Source organism: Montipora capricornis, chromosome 4, assembly GCF_036669925.1.
Source record: "Montipora capricornis isolate CH-2021 chromosome 4, ASM3666992v2, whole genome shotgun sequence".
NCBI lineage: Eukaryota > Metazoa > Cnidaria > Anthozoa > Scleractinia > Acroporidae > Montipora > Montipora capricornis.
In genome coordinates this window covers 20,087,142-20,108,333 of record NC_090886.1, presented here as the reverse complement: position 1 = coordinate 20,108,333, position 21,192 = coordinate 20,087,142, and the positions used below count along the sequence as shown (strand labels likewise).

The 21,192-nt window shown below is 40.1% G+C and overlaps 1 protein-coding gene across 2 annotated transcripts; it reads left to right on the top strand.

The window, feature by feature from the left end:
• Nucleotides 1-24: 24 nt before the first annotated feature.
• LOC138045745 (myosin heavy chain, cardiac muscle isoform-like) lies at nt 25-20,757 on the top strand. Of its 2 annotated transcripts, XM_068892350.1 has the most exons (9): nt 25-158; nt 325-422; nt 6,345-6,561; nt 7,518-8,486; nt 11,332-11,454; nt 12,717-12,939; nt 13,525-13,589; nt 15,559-17,982; nt 19,110-20,757. In XM_068892350.1, exons 2-9 carry the CDS (start codon nt 393-395, stop codon nt 19,979-19,981), a joined length of 4,923 nt encoding a protein of 1,640 aa, XP_068748451.1. In that variant the 5' UTR covers nt 25-158; nt 325-392; the 3' UTR covers nt 19,982-20,757. The 2 variants fall into 2 exon arrangements, with proteins under 2 accessions (XP_068748451.1, XP_068748452.1); XM_068892351.1 differs by lacking the exons at nt 25-158; nt 325-422 and adding an exon at nt 2,909-3,084.
• Nucleotides 20,758-21,192: the final 435 nt, after the last annotated feature.

The following is a 21,192-nucleotide window of genomic DNA, read 5'->3' as shown; positions in this document are numbered from 1 at the left end:
TAAATATAATATCACTGACCTCAGGGGTATTTTTCGATGGCCCCTCGCGCAGAGATTGCTTACCTTTCTTATTTCAGAAACGAAGATTGGCGAACAACGAAATAGCTTTTCATCCATTTCATATATGGGAATCAGTAAAATACTTCTTTGATATTGTGGTAATGTATTTCACACGTTTCGCAATTGCATGTAAGATGTAAATATTCGGACAACATTTTGACTTGGGTATGAGCACGATATAGTATGTGCTTGTTAAATGGTTACTGATACACTAGTAATGACATTTTGTAAGAAAACTCTCATATATTCTTTTGGTTCTTGCAGTTCACAACATCTGAAACAGCATTGAACTTGGCGACTGTGTTGAAAACCGACCCCAGTGGCATTAGACAATGGACGGTCTGTCTGAAAGCGGCGTAAAGGTGAGTTTCAACAAAAGACTCCGGGCTTATGTTTTCCTCGTACTGTCTTGGTTTCAGCTCCCCTCGCGCAGTTACAGATTGAATCTCCTCGGATATTCGACGCCGAACGGACTGTTAAATTGCAAGAATCACTTGGTGATTCTTGCAAACTTATCGCGAGAACTGGGCGTCATATTGTACATGCAGTTGCACGCACGAAATCATTGAATGATTATTCTGTGAAGGAAATCAGGCCATTCATAAGTAATTAACTCAGATATTGTGTTGATAGTTCGATATTTACGTAAGTGACGTTGATTATCCATACAAACTTGAGTGTCGTGAATTTTGCTTGCAACAAATGCATAGCAGGTTAAAGATGGGCGTTCCTTTTGTCAAAGCTAAGACCTTCCTATTTTTTAAAGCAATTTACTTTAAACAATACAGGCATCGAAAGCAAAATGATTTCAAAAACTAATTGAATCAGTAGTGATCAGGTGCTCCATCGACACGATCGAATCCATCGACACTTGTTTGATTGCGCATGCCCAGCTCAACGCCTGACCCTTTCACCTCCTCAGATAGTATGTTTCTTTCGGTCAGCGGTGAGAATAACGAAAATTTGACAGTTGATAAAAGTAGCAGTTGACGGCACTGTAGGGTGATTGAAAAGCTGATGTTTCGAGCATCTGACCCTTCTCTGTAATGAGATTCACGTTAATTTGTGTAGGCGTTACAAAGTGTCCCACTAATCATGACCTCAACCAGAACTCTAACCAAAAAGTATTAATTAATAAAGTATTAATTCTTAAGCTTTACGATACACCTTGTGACACATTGTGACATGTATGCAAAGTACCAAGAATTTCATTTCCCACTTGTATTGGACATGTATGTTTGTTCAAGATTCGTTGAGCTCAACGAGTTTCCTTAGTGCATGAACAGAAAAGACACAGCCTGTCATTTTTTGGTTGGTATGGTTTGCCGGTAGCCGAGGTTAAGATGGCGTGCTACTGGCTTAGCAGCGTCTCTGTTATTCCAATTTGATCCACCTTCGCATACAAAAAGGGAAGGAAAGGAAAGAAACTTTATTTAAGTGTGTAGTCGTTCTAGCGCTGGAGCAACTACAACTTATCAAGCCAACTGGTGACTGGTCACTTGTGACTTCAACTTATATCCCGTAAGAAAATATGAACATTTCAGCATGTTCGTTCACTGACCTATTACTCGAATTCACAAGCATTGACCAGGCTGACTCTCTAACTCAGCCGGTCTCATGCATTTCATTTGTGTTCAGTTCTCAGTTGTGTCCCAAACACCCATCAGCGCAGCAATACTCTGTAAATTTCAACGGTTTCATTGAATCGTGTGGATACGATTTTTAGTTTTACAGAGTTCAAATGGTGCGGTTTAAATTTGACGGTAGAAAATAATATATAGTAAGTCGATAGGGATGTAGAGACAGTGAGTAGCACAATAGCACACCAAATGCGTCTTGTTTGAAATAGTTGCTTGCAATATTCAAACAGTTTCACAAATTCATTTCACATAAAGAACATGAAACTTGCTTGAAAATGTTGCATACAAATTTCAAATCAGAATACGGCCAATAAACTAGCCATACTGCGCGTACTATAAATAACTGAAGAGTTATTTTGAGGTCCAAAGGATTACTATTTTCATCGATTTTCCTTTGAAAGCGGCGTTGCGAGTATCCGTTCGAATCCTACCCGGCTCTACCTTTCGCGACCATTCTGGCACTTGAAAAAAAAAACTTACTAAAAATGACCCTGTCAGGCAGCGTATGTGACACCCGGTAATTTTTCTTGCAACTTGTGTCGGTTCGATATCGGGAGTCCGAGTTTAAAATAGGCTTTAAAGAGGTTAATAAAGAAAGAAAAACGGTGATATGGCTGAGCAGGAACCGGCTGCGTTTCTTGATTTCGCGCCTTCATTTTTTTCGTACCGGACAAAAGAATCAGGAAAATAGAGTGACTCCGTTAATGAATTCCCTTTTCTTCAGCCAATACTGGTTCTTAGTTGTAAATAAAACGCGCTTTATTTTTTTAAGTAACCGCGGAGCAAATGCATTAGGACTTTGTAGGAAAAGTCGATGAGGTTAATATTTTGATGGAAAGTTCGATTACTTTTTTCATGGACTTTCCAGATACTGTTCATAGGAGAAATGACAAATAAGCTTCTAACTTATTCTTTTTTCTGTTTTTATACATATATTAATATGTGCACGCGTCTATGTGTGCCACTTGTTTAAAATAAAATGAAGTGAGAAATTGTTATTTTTGCCTCAATCTGTTTTCAAACTAACAGCAGCAAGAGCTGTCGTTTTAAGGTCAGCCGTTTTTTTTTTCTAAACCGTCGTACCTGCTCTTCAAAACGAAATGACAGGACGACCTTGTTCTACGCACCGTAAAAAAAACATCTCGTTGTACATGAACAATATATCAAGAACATACATGATTTAGCATTCATGTATAATGCATTCCGTAGATTCCATGACAAAAGAGAACCCGCTGTGCTTGTGGAGAATTGTATCATAACCTTTTGACAGTTTCGTTGTTGCTTCAGACTGCAGGCGAGGCGTTTGCTTGCAGCTAAGTTTCAAAGCTTCTTAAAGTTCTTTGTGTACTTTAACAGCCAGCGGCGACTCATCAAACTCCCCCAGGTAATTTGCATTCAAGAAACGCAGCGTTTTGAAAATTCATCAGTGCGTGTTGTGAGTCAGTAGAGTTGTCAGAGCTTGTCAATAACTGTTCATTGAGCGACGCTGAAAGTTTCCTTGTGCTGGGGTTATCCTGGTTGTTCCGTAGTGTGCGAACGACTTAAACTCTTTCAAACGTGTGGTATGTACCGATTGCTTACTTACATTGTTTGTCGAGGGTAGCTTTTATTTGTTCCCGCAGTGCTGAACATTTGTTCGGCCGACTCGAATGTTCATTTCAAAGTGCCATCTTGTGAGTTGCTTGCAATATGAGATTATCGTTTAATCACATTCTCAGATAGTTTAGTCTGATTTGGTGGCCGTACGCCAATGTATTTTGTCTTTATCTTTGTCAACACTAGTTGGATGTTTGAAATATATCTGCGGAAATCTTTAAACATGCGGTCAGATGTCAATTTTGCTCTCCAATGCACGATCGATGAAGTCTTCGTTAGTTTATGTCCATCTATCCTTGTGATACGTGGCCATGTTTCGTAAAATCACGCGTTTGTGGGTTACAACATTTGAAGTTTCAAATCGCCTTTAAAACGTCTAATAATTTCTCTGTTGGAATAAGTCCTTCTTCGTTTGCAAGTCACGTTCACTCGCACTGTAATCTTCATTAATGTCATTAATTAAAACGTGAGATGATCATTCTTCGTTGCTTAACATCTCTCTGTTATAAACTATACAGTTAATTTCCTTTCGCTTAATTAATGAATCAGGCAAACAAGTTGAGTAAACAATGGCGCAGACAAATACTACAGCGGAGATTTATGCTGGCAATCCGATCAGCGTTGTGAAACTGTCGACAACATGGATGTGAAAAAAAGAAAAACTCCCCTTCTTGCAATGTTTTGCAATGGCTGAGTTTTAGGCGAGAGATATCTTTGCGTTGAGTCATCAAGTATTATTATCAGCGTTCTGTTTCATTTGTTCAAAAATTGAGTTTTGTTTGTTCAAAAGATTCCGGCACTGTGAGACCGGATTGATCCGGTCTTCCCAACCACAACGTGAAATCGATTTGTTAAACATTAAATTATTTTAGGCCCCGGATTCTAACGATGCTTTCATAGCTCGACAAAACCCTAAAACAAACAATCACATTACACTATGAATTGGCCCCTTCATTTGTCGTTTTACGTTCTACATTTTTTATATTGTGGTTTTTTAGCAGCGAATTAGTGTTAATTCTTTATTGTACCCGAACAAAGAAGTTCAAAACGAATCAAGACAGAACGTCAGAAGCCAGAAAATCTCATCGCGAATGAAGGTCAGGTGGAGGTTACTAACTTAGTGAAGCGATCCTGTAGGAATGCGAATCTTAAGTATTTGCAGCAAATGGTTATAAGGTGTTAACTTGTTTTGTTAAGTTCAAGTGGATTCGACTCCTGTAAATTGAAATGGTCAACAATACGCTTGGCGAGGACCGTCGTGAGCTATTTTTGCTATGGAAGTATTTTTGGATATGGCTTCTTTACAAGGATTGTCTTTTGTTCCGTGTGCGCTACCAGTTGGCAAAATAAAAGCAAACGCCTAATGTATTTCCTATGAGATTTTTTTCGCCTATATCTATAAGTGGAAGGAAGGCAGATCGCCGGAAAAAAACCTTACCAGTCATGGTTTTTATTTTTGCCTCTCAGACCGACTTTCTATGAGTTAATTTCTTGACAATGGAATTTCGCGTAAATTGACCTGCCTTGTGACGTGTTCACGCAAAAACGATAAACACCAAATTGATTCGCCCACTTGTATAATTAAATCTACCGCCCAATGAAAGGTCAATGAGTTACATGTGAAGTCACAGATCACAGTAAATTCACGTTACTTCTGTTATCCAAGCGGCAAGTCATGGAGGGGCGATTTCATGGGAACTTGTGATCAAAGCCCTTGACCACTCCAGGGTCATATTTTATATTTTCTCCACCCAAGATTGTTTGTTTAACTTACAAACCTGGGGCGGTTGGAAAAAACATCGTTTATTATCACAGGCCAATTGCTCCGTGATTCCAAATTTCTTTTCTACGCGTCAAACAGTCATTCATTCATTGTGTTTTCCAATTGGTGACGTTCATCTCAGGGTCTACGAATTATGACCACGACGATGACTTGTTTCAGGTTTAGTTACGCCGGGAACATTGTCTTTCAGACCGAAAGGAGCGGCCTTTGGCATTCAATTTACGAGGGTTGTGTTTATTTCCCTTGCGATCCCTGGAAACTACAATTTCTACGTCATCCATGACTGTTCTCCGGTAGGAAATTTTTGTGGTATTCAACTGTCGAAGGGTTGGGGAAATAGTTTGAAGAGCATGGCCAGAAATGTGCAATATTGGTGCTGGAAAAGAAAAAAAAGGGCCTGGTCAACAGGAAATGTTTGGCATTTAAACAACATCAAACATTGTTTGGTGACCAAACATGCTGATGTTGAAGTGAGTGGCCAAACGGTTAAAAACATGTTTGATGTAACTCAGGTCAAAATCATCAAGCACATAACTATGGCTGACGGTCACAAATACGTTAAAAAACACGTGGATACAAGCGGCTGAGCATGCGTGGAACGCATGCGCGAGCCAAACATGTTTGATACAGCTGGCCAAACGAACAAAACACGAGTACAAAACAAATTTTTTAAGTTGTTTGATCGAATGTTTGATGGCCTTCAAATTTTATCAAACACGATCAAACAGCACCAAACAAGGTGGCCAAACGGTAAAATGTTTAGTAAAAACAAATCGCCACCTGCAAAATCTACAAAAGTAGATAGGTTTTCACTTGCAGTGCAATTTCTCATTATAACTTGACCCACACAGCTGATTTTCATATGAAACACAGGGAGACCATTTTAAGTTTATTTGTTGTGACAACCAGTCAAAGTCGCATAATAACAGGTAATGCTCTTAGGATCGAGATCATACACTACTACCGATTTGGTAACATTTTTTACATGTCTTATTATTTTGTGACCTCGGTACCAAGGCTTGCAGCCTCGGGCACCGATTTTAAGAACTCGGTAACTGTTTTCCCTTCAGGAACCAAGGGAAATAGCATATATAGTAGGTGAAATTTCAACTTGTCAAGGCGCTTTAAAATAAAGTTAGAGGTCTAAGGGTGAACACAGTGAATAAAGATAGCTAGGTTAGTATGATTGTCGAAGAAACCTGTGATCTATACCTGACGTTATTAAAGCTTGTGGTCAGAAGCTCAAACTTGCTTTCTTTTTCTAGGAAAATCCTCCCCGAAAATCAGGTGTTGGAGCCGCAATTCGCTTCGTGAAAGAAAGGAGGTGCAAGGAAAAAGTGGTGAATGGTCCTCAGGAATCCTCGGAAGAGGAGGTTGGTGTCGAGCTAGAAGAAACGCCCAACCAAACAAAGAAACGATCTTCATCTTGGAGATTTGCCGCCATGTTTACGAAGTCACAGGTCAACCTTAAACCAGACAAAGGTACGCTACCTTTACTGATTAATAAGCAGTTTAATTTACCATCATTGTAATGCAGGATCGATGCAACATTGTGCAATCGGCTGGTCCACAGCAATGGAGGTTCTGCGTGTTTTGTTCCTGTGTTTGCAGAGACGTGTTGTGTCAGACGGGGACTACGGTTTAAAATTCAAAAAAAGTCTTACCATTCGGAACCCACGACTACGCGCACGGTAGCTTGATCATCTACCTATTTATTCAACCGTTTTACCTTCCTCCAATGTACGATCCATTCGCGATCCAAAACCTACCCCCCTCCCCTCACTGCTGTGGATGAGATACGTCAGAATACGACTGGTAGAAATCTTTTTTCAAAGGCTCCGACAAAATATGAAAGCGGTAGGAAAGGTTTTTCAAAGAGGTCCGTCAAAAGAATTCCTGACATAGGAATCTTTCCCACCCATTAAAATGTTCGAGCTTGTACGTTGTTCAATCCACATTCCAAGTCCGATGATTGAATTTTTTGTTCCAATGTTCGACTGCTATAAAGTTGGTTAGTACTCGCATGTTAATGGTTAGAGTAAGTAAATGGGCTAATATACTGAATTCACGTATCAATCAGGCTGGGAGACCATTTAACTGGTTAACACGAAATGGCAAAATTGGAAAATGTGCTAAATCTATTGCGCTGTCGAATGCAGTGTTCTATTTCTCAACGCTCATGTTGTTTTGGAGTCTGGTTGTTCACCATGGCCTACGCAGTCAATTCGTAGCAATTACGCAACTTTCTGCAAATGCGCGAATGCAAGTTGCGATTGGTGATGGTTTTGCTTCTTCAGTGGTGGAAAAAAGTAGAAGCGCGGGATTTTTCAGCCAATCACTCACTTCCTATCGCGAATGAAACTGCTGTCAGATCAGATTTAAACTTTTAGCTAACTTAAGTCTGATAAGAATGACTGTCTTTCCGTTTACCCTTGCAGCGACTTTGAAGCCATCGGTTTTTCCAAACAATGGTAACATCCTAAAGAAGAAAGCACGAAGTACCATCTTATCTGTGTTATCAAGACGCCAGTCACAGGAGAAGCTTTTTCTTGATGAAAAACCTGCTGGAAATCAACACAGCTCTCTCAGTTCATCAGAGCCGGGCTCGCAGGAGACAAAATTGGCTTCCCAGGCAGTGATAGTCGATCTAAATGCATCGAAACCCAATCCCCAGAGGCCGAGTTCTGTCGCCGTAAGAAGACAAAGTCTCCAATTGGCACCGTCCAAAGAGGTGAGGACTTCATCCGACTCCACTAATAAAGTTTCTCAAGTTGATCCGGCAATTGGACAAGAAAAATGCAATTCCTCGCGCACGGTGGTTGATTCAAGTAATGTAACTCAGACTGGGCTTGACAGTTTAGATAACAACGGAAATATCGGCAAACTGGGATCGAGATGGCCGCCACCGCGCAACCCTGACATCAAAGGTGAATCCCTTGGTTTGCGCAGAGCTTCAGCACCAAAACACTTGTTTTTTCCACCAGAGGTGGAAGTTACTAAGCCAGAATCTGATGTGATGGTTGTGTCCATGTCGCCCTCGTACACCAGTGTAAAGGACATTACTCAAGATACTCCTAGCAGTCCAAGATTTGAGTCGGACTCAGTCAAGGTGTCCATACCTTTCCAGGTTCAAGGTCAGAGCCAACAACCCGAGAAAGCCGATCACGGTACAGACCCGTGGTCATCGTCTGTCTCCGTTTGTGTGCCATTTCAAGTCGACGAGAATGGTGCTAGTGTGACTCTGTTATCCTCTGCTGCACCTGCACTTGCTGCTGTGGGCAGCAGTAGTGCGGTTAACTCATTGCGTTCGGCAGGAAAAGATAAAATTGATGGAGCTGTTACTAAAGCAACCACCCACTCCTCTCCGCAACCCTCTCCACAACCAAGCAGACGAAAAATCCACAAAGGTAAGAGTGTCCACCAAATTTAGCCAGAAATAAAGCTCTCATTTCAGTGGATGTTTGTGGAAAGTCAAGTTTTCCAAAAAGAATTTCATTACCCAAGTTGCAGTTCAATTAATGTTGAATTGTTGTACCTTTTGTTATTAGCATTCTCTGACTAACCATTGCTGTCCAAAGTTACAGACGGAAATTTTGTTTATTATCATGTAATGATTTACCATAGACTTGAGAAAAGAGGTTTGATGACTGATAATTGTAAATTGGAGCGAGGGTACAAGTACAAGTTTTCCGTATCAGAGTATGTGCACTTGAAAAAAAAAGACCCGACAATCAAATGCGTATGCTCTGATATGAAACTCGTACTGTCGAACTCAATCTGCAGTATAAAGGTCACCAATATTTAACGTCAACTACTCAAGTAATCCACCTGTTGTTAATACGGCCACCATTTAAACCTCTTTTGCCGAACTGAGATTGATGAAAGCCTTCGTAGAGCACCGCAAATTCCTGCGGGTGTTGCCACTGGGCCTTTCCATTTCTTTTTTCTTAGAGTTGGCTAAGAAAGGTCGACAATTTGAGAAAACTTTAGGGCGCTAATAGGTCTTGATAAAAAAATTGATTTAGTAGAAAGTAAAGGGAATCAGTTCCGACATTTAAGCGGCACTTGTATCATCTGATTTCTTTCAGTTTTGTCCCTTTCTCGTATGCTTCCAACTTCTTTTGTTTTATTCAGCCGTCCCTTATAAGTGTTGATTCTCGTAAGCGATCAGTTTTAGAGAAAACCAGTTTTGTTTTCAGATTTTCGAGGTGGTCACGTACAAGAGCTTTGACTTTGAAATCCTTTGACACGGGTAACGGCTCAAGCTTACAATATCACAATTGGATGTACAATGGTTATGAAATGTAAAAGTATGTGTATTATTTCCCACTATATTGTGTACGTCGGTACCTCGTCATCAAGAAACTGGAATATTGAAGTAGTTGTTGGTGTTTTTCTTTTGTATAAAATGCAGTTAATGAGCCTTAAAAGAGATGCACCAGTTTTCCGGCTCCTCGAGGAACTTTCGAGAATTTATGATCAGTCTCATCAATGAGAGTGAACTCTGTAGAACGGTGATCAGTTTCCGCCGGCGCAGGGCGGAGTCGGAGTTTTCCAGCACATGTTAACAACTTGTTATTCGCAAATAAGAAAACACCGTGAAAGGGTCAGGAGGTTTGTCAATATAGAGTTTTATTATCGGGACGGAAGTGAAGAAGAGAACAGTATAGATCACTTTCACAAAAATGGCGACGTTCTTTACATTCTATTGTATTTATGTTAATTAGACCCTCTGCCCTCGTTTTGAAACAAATATTCTTTTGAAATTTGCTCGTCGTAGCGAGGCTAGAAAGGTTTATTATCGTTAAAACAGAAGAATATTTTATCAGTTGGGCCGCCATTATGAACGAGGTCTATTGACCATGGCTGTCTTGATGTGGCAGGCTAAAGGCATAGACGTTTGTGAAATAGTCACTATTGTTTCCCAACCCCGCAAAATAAATGGACGGTTGATAGCGTGCGGTAGTTTACTAAAAGTAGTTGGCGAGCATGAGTATCATCCCACATTTATTCGTTTCATTAGAGATCTAATTTTTGTTGACGAAGTGTTTTTTAACCATGTTTCTACTTTGTGGTGCATTCGTAAACGTTACGAAAGAGGAAAAATGCCTCGTTCCCGGGATGGAAATGAATATTGATTTTCCTTTCCAACATTCTCCTTTTGTATTCTCCCGGAGCCCCGTTATTGAACTCTTTGCAAAGTATCTTAATTCGATACTTCTTCAAGTTCCCGATGTGTTAATTTAGGTTGTGAAAAGTTTTATCATAGTTGTCCCCATTTGTCAACAATCTGGCGACATTTTTGAGAAACTACAAGGACGTCACCACCGTGACTATTACGTAATTGGTCCAATGACGAAAAGAATCGTTCTGCCCGTAGTAGTAAATCTCTTTGCCGTACTCTGCATAACAGCAACGTGACAGAATGAACTGACCAAATTATAGAGGTTTTGTCAACCACATGACCATTTACTGTAATTTTGAACCTCTCACTCTTTTTCTAAGAGACTGCCGGAGAGAGATTCCTGAACCAAAACGATTGTACAACGTGAACGAGATTGAAGAATTGCGAAAATGAAAAGTTATATTTTAATAAGTGACATAAACTTGCTTAGTACGTGCTTTACTGCCTATTTATGGTACGACAAACGCATCACTGATCAACAAAAACCGAAATAACATGACTGTACTGATTGGACTACGGTACGAATATGATTACCTCGTATTGCGCAAGAACACTACAAAACATTCCCTAAAAGTAAAACACAACCCCATGTGCGTGCACGAATTAAGCATTCATTTCTCTGTTTTGGTGTCGTGCGAATTAAACGGCTCCACATCTTAATATAATGTAACATTCTTTTAACAAATTTTTTTTTCTAAAAACGTGAAATGTGTCTCGAATGTTCAATATCTTTGTTTCAGTCAATGAATAAATGAGCCGGAGAGTGACCGCAAGATATTTGCATAGAGATTAGTTTTAATCATGCGAAGCCGTTATGCATTTACAAGTTAATCTTTTAAATTAACAAATCGTCCTAAATTCCGCAAATTTACAAATAAGGAGAGGATAAGCATCGCGTGACACATTGGATTAATGCGAGTGCAATTTACGTGGTACAAATTCCAAAGTAATATCTGTTTATAGAAACGCATATAGACGGAAGAGATAATTTCGATTTTTTTCCTCGAAACGCAACAGAAAAGCGATTTAAAGATTTAAAATCTCCACGACGACTTTTCTTTTAACAGAAGGTCAATTCAAGGACAAGAGGGCGACAAAAGAATCACCAAAGAGCATGGGAAAGGAGGCCAGCAAGCACAAGGCGATGGAGAAAGCAGTGTCCTCTGCGGCTTTAAAAGCCCCAACAGGAGGTAAACATTGTGATCAAGCGCCACTAGGTTGACTGAGTCTGCACGCACACAAATATTTATTCGGGAACGTCTTTCGTGTTAAATGTTTGTGTTTCATGAATTGTTCATTGACACCTTAAAGGGCCAGTTGACAGTACCTTATTATGAGAAATAGGCCCCTAAATACAACCACGTCAATAGCACATACGGAATTTCTATATAAGGGTAGTACATTTTCGGTTTTCGTCGGAAAAGGTTTTACCATTTGTTCCTGTTTATGACCAAAAATGATAAAGTTCTTATGCACATACGCATCTCCGCTTGCGTGACATTATAAATAACTTCCACACAAAAGCAAACATTTGATAAATACGCTTTTCAAAGTGAGGTAGATCAGTTGCCGTTCTTTGTTCAGACTGGTAAACTTCAAATTTGTAAATAATGTTCACTAGACGAGGTGAGATTTTCTGTTTTTATTCTGTTGAGCCATGCAATTACGTTAATGTTGTCTGAGATTCCAACCGTGCCTTTCATTGTTGTATCGGTGCGTGTCTTCAGTGCTTTCTTCTGATTTTATGTTTCATGGTTTACCTCTCTGGCACCTCTGAAATCTCTCATTTACGAAGAAAATCGAAATTATTCTCCTAAAATAACGTTTTCTGATACTTTTCATTACCGTCCCTCGCAAGAGCTGGTACAAGAGTTCACAGTTACTGACTTTTTTATCTGTGTTTATTATTGCTTATCATTGGGCCAATATCTTGGCTCTGTTCATTGTCTGTCTAATGCTTTCTCTAGTTTTTGGGCTATATTTCATGTCCGAGTTATCCATTTGCTATATTTGAATTTTAGTTGTCGTATTTTATTTCGGTTTCCTTGCAGACGAGCGAAAGTTTCTTAGTCTGGCGTCAACACAGTTCACGCCCCAGCGAAAATTTTCGTCATTTCCTTTCTTCTTTAATAGCACAATGGCTCGAGAGATCATTTTAAAAAATTTGACAATATGACCATTGGTGCTGAAATTCCAAAGAAAAACTAGAATAAATGTCCCGGACAAAGGATTGGGGATTAGGATTGCTAAGATGAGGAACTCGATCTTCTGGATGTAAAAATAAAAAAGAAAACGTTACATTGTTTTCTTTAGAATCTGATTTGGCGGAATGATAGATGAAAACCGTAATATGATATGATTCATGCAAGTTGTGTCTGCAGGTCATCATCATGTCTAGCTTGAGTCTGGCCTCAAACATCTTTGGGTAAAAGTTTATTTTCTTTCTCCAAAGGCAAACCAAGATCAAGATCCTTCAATGTCGGGGACAAAGTTAAACTAACTCCGAGTCCCAGTGGAACGCCGTCCTCGGAAACTCCAAAATCAAGTCCCAGTAATTCTCCAAAACCCCAGAGACGCAACGCCATGTCCAAAGACATGAACAAGAAGAGACCAAGTGAGATAAAGAAACAAGATGCTCACAGCAGACCCCATTCAGACCCTCTCATTGCCGAAAAGTAAGTCATCTTTCTTTGTACTGTCTCCCTTTGGAGGGGTTGTCTCTTTTCGTATTTGGGTTTGTGTAACGAGGGTAGGGAGGGAAGGGATTTGACAGTATCATCAGTGGCTGCCCTTGTATTTAGTGAAAATTTGGAAATTTATATTGGCTAACATACTTACTATTGCGTGAAAAGCATTTTTTTTGCGTTTACATACGTGGGTGTTGTTCTTAAATCAATAAACCATGGACTGTTACGTAATGAAAGATAGACTGTTAGTGGGTCTTTGCCAAAGGAAATAGACCTCTTCAACTCGTTTTCTCTTGACTCATAGATTGATCGAACCCCGGACGGGGGAGGGGGGCGGGGCACTTTAGGAATTTCTGGGTGGGGATGTGCCCTGCCAGGACCCTGGAACCCTTAGCCTATACCAGGGCTAGTTCAACTGAATTTTGCTACCCTATACTAGAGTAAACTCCCACCGATTTCCGTGTAAATTCCGATTCTGGGGGATCGAACTCAGTGCTGCATTGTTCATTAACATTTTGGAAAATTCCTGAAAACTTTAAATTCAATGCTGACGTCTTTTTTTGGATTTTGCAGGATAAATAACAAGAAGAAATCTAAAGGCGACCCAGCCGTCACTGATACTGCTACAACGGGCCCACGTATGTTCGTTTTATTTGCTTTTATTTGCTTAAGAAGCAAGCCGGCAAGGATGCAATGATCGATCACTGAATCAATAAAACACTTAAATGAAGCGCTTGAATTACACTTCTAGCTATTTGCATCCTTTCACAACACATCATAACAATAGTTTATTTTGACATAGTTTAGTATAATATTAAACATTAGGTGATTAATAAAATTATTTGCGCTGATTGGTTGCACTTGAGGTGATTATTACGCGATAATCACCTAAGCTGTTGACAGACCAGTAAATTAACTGTTTTTAAGAAAATGCGTGTTTTCAAATAATCACTTATGTAAAATGGACTAAAACAATTATTCACCTCAGGCTTGGTGAATATCGTTTTTATTCACCGTTCACTGATATTCACCTCGCCTTCGTTGAATAATTGTTAAATATTGACTACTTGTAGTTTTCCTCTTGTAAAATTCGTGCGAATGCACCGACAAGAGAGCATGAGTCATTGGGAAGAAGTTTCTGCACTCTTGTCCTCCTCGTATCGCGCTTGCAACACAACATGGTTGCTGGAAAGATGAATAGCGGTGAGCACAGTGCAGTAGTGCAGTAGAGTTCTATTTATTTAGTTTTCGTCACCGAACCGTTGAACAGAGATTTATCCGATGGGTATCACTGTCCAGCATGAAAAACCGAGCTCATCAACCCTTTATTAGAAAAAATGCAGACAGCAGGCGCTGTGTTAAACATATTTCGAGCTGCTTTGTTCGCCTCAAGTTTTAAGAAAACGTCAGCCATCAGTTTGCAAGCAAACAGGAGCTGAGATAATATGTCTGGCGTGAGTGCAAAAACAACCGAAGAATAACTATAGGGGCTAGCCATTCAAACCTGAAGAACTTGTAGCCAGTGAAATGCCGAACGCATAAACGTAACTAAATTCGCAGCTTTCTTGCAGGCTATGCGGCTCGCACCCCCAGGCCGGCTTAAAATGAAATGAAATACATATTCTTTGCTTTGTTGTTCGCTTTTCGCTGGCTATAAGATGTTTGGTCATTAAGAGAAGTCGTTGATGTTATCTTATAGTAACAGGAATGTGGATTCCTGTTTGTAGGACTCCGCTTTTTCCAAACATTCTCAAGTCATTATCATTAAGGTGATTCCTCAGTATTGCACTGCGCTTCCTGTACTGCGCACATGGTGTGTCAATATTTATAAATCAGATCAAATTTGCAACATTATAAATATGGCGTAAGTCGATCATACACGCTGAAACAGTTCTCAAAACACGTGAGAGAAGTTGTGAATGACCCATAATTCTTTGCGAATAAGCGCGCGCATTCCGAGAACATAGCGAATTTTGTTGTTTCGATCCGCGATAATCGAGATGGACAGGTACGATGGTGTTTTACCCTTAACGAGCACGGTGACCAATATTTTTTATTGCATAATTTTGGTGTAAAAATTATCCCTTTTAAATCCAAAAACGTACGCAAAGCCCCTTACCCAGAGATGTAAATTGTGATGTTGAAAACAACGACTCAAGAAACGTTTTGAGGCGACGTCGTTTAAGTTGAGTGATTTTTCCATAAAGTATATAAGACAGTGTTCCATATGCTCTAGACTTTCTACCTATCAGGTATTTTTTTAAGTGTTACTTTAAAAACCCTCTCGTTTAGCTACCGCAAAATGGACCGTGAGCCGATGAAATAACGTGCGTGTTTAGTATCAGTACAGGCATCAATGGGATAAGATTGGCCCATTATATCTCTCAAGCAAGCACGGTGACTTGTCTTTTTATTGTAGTTCTCCAAACAGGGATTAGTAGGGAACATTCAGGGAAAGTTTCCAGAAAATCGTTCGACAACTTTTTTTCCTGAGGAATCACCTTAAATTACGTATAACTTCTGTCCACCTGCCATTCCGGCCGACAATTTTTTCTCACATACCTTGCTTGGTGTTTGTGACTGTAATGATATTTTTGTCTCCGATAGGGAAAACAAGTTCTGATTCTTTGCAATCACTGATGAATAAAGTCAAAGATCTTGAGATTGAAAATAAAACACTTAAAGACAAATGTCAACCAATGGAGCAGAGGCTTGCAGTCGTGACACTTCTAGAAAAAGAAAAACTTCATCTACAAAAGCAATACAACGAAATATTGCAAGAAAATGAAAAACGAAAAAGTGAGGTGGAACTTCTTAATGTGTCCGCGCAGAAGGAAAAAGAAAAAAGAGAAGAACTAGAAGCGAGACACGATAAACTGGCTACAGATTTGGAGAAGACGAATGAAGAGATTAAAGAACTTAAACATCAAACCCTGAGGCTCGAAGAAATAAAATCATCATTGGAACGAGAAAACGACAAAAAGGTCGACACTATTACCAAGTATTGTGATAATATCGCCAATTTGAAAAGCTCCAACACAGTTTTGGTTCAGCAGAAAGATGAAGCAAGGAACAAGATTTCAGTCTTACTTCAAGGGTTGCAGTCCTTGAGAGACTGTGTTACAAAGTTAAAGGAAGAAAGCAGAGACTTACAGTCGCAAGTAATTGACAAAGGTGCTGATTTTGCTCGAACAATGAAGACTTGTGTCGGTGGTTTAGAAAAAGTTGTGTTTTGTGTACAAAAAGAGAAGCGTGTAACGCTCGAGGAGGAAGTACAAGTAGGCACTGATATCGCAGACAAGCTTGACAAAGATACACAATGTAGTGACTTGCAGTCAGTTGAATTGATCTTAGGGCAGCTTGAAGGAAACGAGAAAATGTTTGAGCAGGTGAAAAAAATAATGAATGAACTGGAAAGTAGATATGCAACAAATAAGGAAGGAGAGGAGAATTTAGAAAGAGAATTGCCTTTAGCAGCAGATCGAATTAGGGAAGACGGAATTACAGAAAACCAAAATAGTGAATGTGCCACGTGTAAGAATCGTCAGATGGAACTGGCTGCACTAGCAACTGAATTGAATACGGTAAAGAGTTCTTTGCGAACATCAGAATCCGAAAGAACTGAAGCTGTCGAGGAAAGCAAGGAACTGAAACGTGAAGCAAAGTATTTGAAATATGTTCTTTCCTATCGCGAGGACGTTCAGAATCTACAGATGTCCACCCAACAGTCAAAGGAACTAGAAAAAATGAGCTCAAACCTGGAGGAAGCAGAGAAAAAAGTCAACGATTTGGAAGATGAAGTTGGGAGACTTCAAGAAGAGAAGCAAACTCTGTTGATGAGCATCTTAAACCTTTACTCTGGACAAGAAATCGAAGATGTCAAAGAAGAGGACGAGGAAGAGGCAGGAGACGAAATGAAGAGCGAGGATAAAGATGAAAATAGGGAAGGTAATGGAGAAATGTTTGCGAGGTCGTCATCGATCGGTGGAAGAAGTCCTCGGACTCCCGAAGCTGTAGCACGAAGGGAAGAATTGAAGTTCCGATTTCGATTGTCTTTATCCGAGTCGGAATACAGCTACACTTCCGACCGAACAGAGGGCGAGGGTGAGAGTGACGACGAAGACATCAACTCACCTACTGCTGTCAATTTGCAGGCAGTCAAAACTGAAAACAAGCAGCTTAAATCGAATTTGTATGAAGCCAACGAAGAGAAAGAAGAGTTGTTATCGAATCTTGATAAGCTATGCGAGGAGTATGACTTGCTTAAGGCGAGCCATGATCAACTCGCGGAAGAACATAGTCTGGTTGTAGACAGAGCTAAGAAGGACAAAATAGCGTATCAAACACGGCTCGAACAGATTGAAATTCAAAGAGAAAATATGCACGATACTTTGAGGCAAGTTCAAGATGAAAAACTAGCGCTTTTGAAATGCCTTGAAATGAAGAACTTTGAGGCACAGCCGCTCCCGTCGCCTGTACCAGGCCTCGATTTCGACAAAATTATTGCTCGTGCTCACGCACTCACTCAAGAAGAGTCAAATGAACCAACTTCGCTTCAGAACCTGGACCTGGAAAAGATAATTGCGCATGCACAGTCGTTTACACAAGAAGAAAACAAGTCTGGTGGCCCAAGTTTAATGCCTAACGCTGAAATGGACGAAATAATCGCCCGTGCGCAGTCATTTGCGCGAAAAGAAAACAACTCCAACGAACCAGGCGCGGTTCCTAATCGAGAAATGGACAGGATCATTTCGCGTGCGCATTCGTTTACCCGAGAAGAAAACAAGTCAAGCGAACCAACTTCAAATGAGGAAGAGTCTGACGCGTCTTTGTTTTCTGAGACGGAGGATGATACAAGCGACCAAAGCTATAACAAGCGTATTGCTCAGAGGACGCCTGACCAATATGTGGCTTCCAATGGGCAAATGACACGCAGCACTCCCGAGGATAGTGATTTGGCAGGCATAGTGGCTTCCATTGAAAATGATTTGAGTAAACTCAAAGAGAGGCTTCATAAAAGAGACACATCAGGTGAGATAATGCAAGACAACGTTGAATTCACAAATGCAACTATATGATGGTAAGTGGTTAAATGCGGCTCTCCGGAACATTTGACCATTTATCATCACGTTATTGCATTTACACAATTGAAGCTCATGACATTCTCGAACCCGGAGACTAGTGGGACACTTCGTTGGAGAATATGCTAGATAATCTCCGCAGGATTTCTAATAGCTCAATGAGTAACTTTAACTTTATTCATTTATATTGCGCAAGTATCAACTTAAAGTTTTCAAATGCGCATAGAGTAGAGCATCCGACGTGCGGTGTTACGGAGGTCGTAGCCGGGTTCGAATCCTACCTAAGACTCTGATTTTTTCAATTGTCCTTTGTCTCGTCGCCAAGCAAATAGTATGGGCACATTACATCTTTAAAGAACCTCCACTAAAGCAAGAAAATAACTTTAAAGCATAGAACATAATGTTTACTATTAAAATTGTTCGAACATTTTTCCAATGGCGAGCAAAGTTGATTGCGAAGATTACTTTGTTGGATTTGTAATTATTCATTCGTCGGAGTGAAGGTTCCCTTAAACATCTCTAGTGTAGGCGCATGACATTGTACAGATCAGCGGGAGACATTGTCCATTCAGGACCTCGATAAATGACATAGCCTCCTTAGGAGTTGTAGCAGCTCAATGTGTAGAGCATCCAAGCGGTGTAATAGAAGTTGTAGGTTACGATTCCTGCCGCCTAGTATTCTAATTTTGGAGTTGTCCTTTCGCCAGTCGTCAAGCAACTGCTTCTAACATTTCTGTTCTGTGACGGATGAAACTGCGTAAATTAAACGTATGATCATACCAACTGCCAAGGTTTACAGAATCAACTCAATTTCGAATATATAAATTTGAACGAAGTTCTCCATTTTTCAAGGAAATCAGATATTAGTTCAACAATCCATGTTTCGATTGCTATTTCTCCTTTGGTCACTTCCCGAAGACACTTATTTTCTATTTAAATAATTTTCAATTTTATCTTCTTCTGTGCGATTTTTGCGAAGACGCCTAAACTTGACGAGGCACCTGCAGGCCAAATAAGCAAGGATTCAAAGTCTCCTGGTCCCATCTAATTTTTACATTTATTTTGTTTGATTCGTAGGTGATGACTCAGAATCCAGACCCAGTAAACCTCCACCAGGTGCACGTATTCTCAAACGACAGGCATCCGTTGTAAAGTCGAACCTTGATCGAGTCTGCAGAGAGAAACTGCATCTACAGAATGAAGTGGAGTCACTGAGACGATACTTACTCAAACGAAGGGATTCAGCAATGGATCTCAGGAGAAAGCGTTCACGGGGAAGTTTACGAAAAGACACTGCTTCAGAATTAGAAAATCATTTAGAAGGAATCAAAACGCTGCAAGCCTTGCTTGGAAAATCCGACGAACAGCTCCGACAGACAAACGAAATTATTTCCCGACTCGAGGCAGTCAACAATGAAACCGAAGAAAAGCTTCGAGAGTCCGAAGTTTTAAAGGATGATCTTCGCCGTGCCGTTCAAATAGCAAATAATTTTGCAATGGAAGAACAACACAAAGCAGAGCAGCTTGAGCTACGAAATCACGCTTTACTCAAACAAATTGGAGTTTTAAAGTCTGGAGCTGCCTCGCCCAGTACAAACGACACAAGTGACGGATTAGAAGAGTTGACAACTTTAAGAGTCAAGCCCGCTTTCAAACTGAGAGAAACTAAAACTTATAATCGTAACATCAGTGAAGACGACTATGACGACAACGAAAGTACCTTTACAACGGAAGGTGAATCAGACTTTTATTCATCTCGCCGTTCCAGTATCAACAGTGAATCTGATTTTGCTAGAAGTCCACGAGACAATGCAGATACCTTAGATTCTACTGCAACATCTCTTAACGGAGCTGAATTAAACGAGACACAAGAGACAGAGACTGAATGTACGAGTCATGAAAGCTCCACAGTTGATACGTCTGATGATGCTGACGACGACAAGGAATAAAATACTCCATTAAAACTTAAATGTTAGTGAAAGATACACACGAAACGACCAGCACGAAGCAGGTGCTCCATGTTTCAAGAGATTAACGTCAAACTTTGTATAGCCGCGATTTAAGATTTTTGGATCGAAAAGTGATACAGTTCGTCCGAGCCTTCAAATCAAGTTGAAAAGTCTGTTTAGTGTGTCGGTGATAAAAAACTGTGAGGTGAACCAGGGAATGTGTGCAGTTAATATGAATATTAGAAACAGCAAACCGCGGTTGCTGTTTGTCATGAAACCACAACAATTCTTTTATATTCCCGCGTACTTGTTTCTTTTAGTATAATAGCTCAAACTGTCGCAAACAGACAAGAGAAATGAGCTGAAATTTAAAAAAAGTTTCAATGATTTCGAGCAGAACAGCCCGACGTTTGTTGTGTGCAAATACGCGAAGCTCAATCTTTCGAGAAGCATTCTATTAATTCTCTACTTGCACAAGTCCCATAATACACCTTTTACCCCCCCTCCCCCCCCCCCCAAAAAAAAAATTGCATAGGCATTTGTTTCGATTTCTCTTGGGACATCTTCATGTCTCAGGAGAAGTTGCAAACAATGATTATGCAAAATTTTGGATGGTAAAAGAGGTGTGTTATGGGACTTATGCAAGTAGAGAATAGGCCTTTTTCGATACAGAGGGTTTTCTCTCACGTGATCAGTAGCCTTGTTTTCCACCGAAACAAATGAAAAGGTTTGCATGATAATAGAGCTCAATTCCCAGAGGATTAGTTGGGTACACCAACATGGCCTCCGTTCCTTTATTTCGGAACACCAACGTGGACGCTGTGACGTCACGTGAAAACACTCTATACTAAAAATTCAGCTTGAAAGAGAGGTTTAGAGGACAAAGACAAAGGAAAGTGGATGGGATGCAAAATATTTTTCACATTCATTCCAACGTGTTTCTGTTGTTTTTGTCCTCACTGCCTCACTATCAAACTGAATATTTGATATTTTGAAAATGGCGGATTAACTCTCTCTCCTCCTTCTCGCTCCTTGCTTACGCGTGCGTTGTAAGCTGCAAACGAAGTTCGCTGCCAAAGTAATAGGTCCAAGACTGTTGTCTTTTTGTTTGGAGGACACATTTAGTTTTATCAAACCAGAGCAGTTGATGAAGGGAAATTGACCACCATAAGAATTATTCTTGTGAAACGACGTTTTGATCGTTGGCCCTT

Excerpts from the sequence above, each read along its gene's own strand:
- LOC138045745 (XM_068892350.1), top strand. The coding sequence starts at position 393 with ATGGACGGTCTGTCTGAAAGCGGCGTAAAG. Across the intron at positions 6,562-7,517 it reads CAACCTTAAACCAGACAAAG|CGACTTTGAAGCCATCGGTT; the intron begins GTACGCTACCTT and ends TTACCCTTGCAG. Across the intron at positions 11,455-12,716 it reads TTTAAAAGCCCCAACAGGAG|GCAAACCAAGATCAAGATCC; the intron begins GTAAACATTGTG and ends CTTTCTCCAAAG.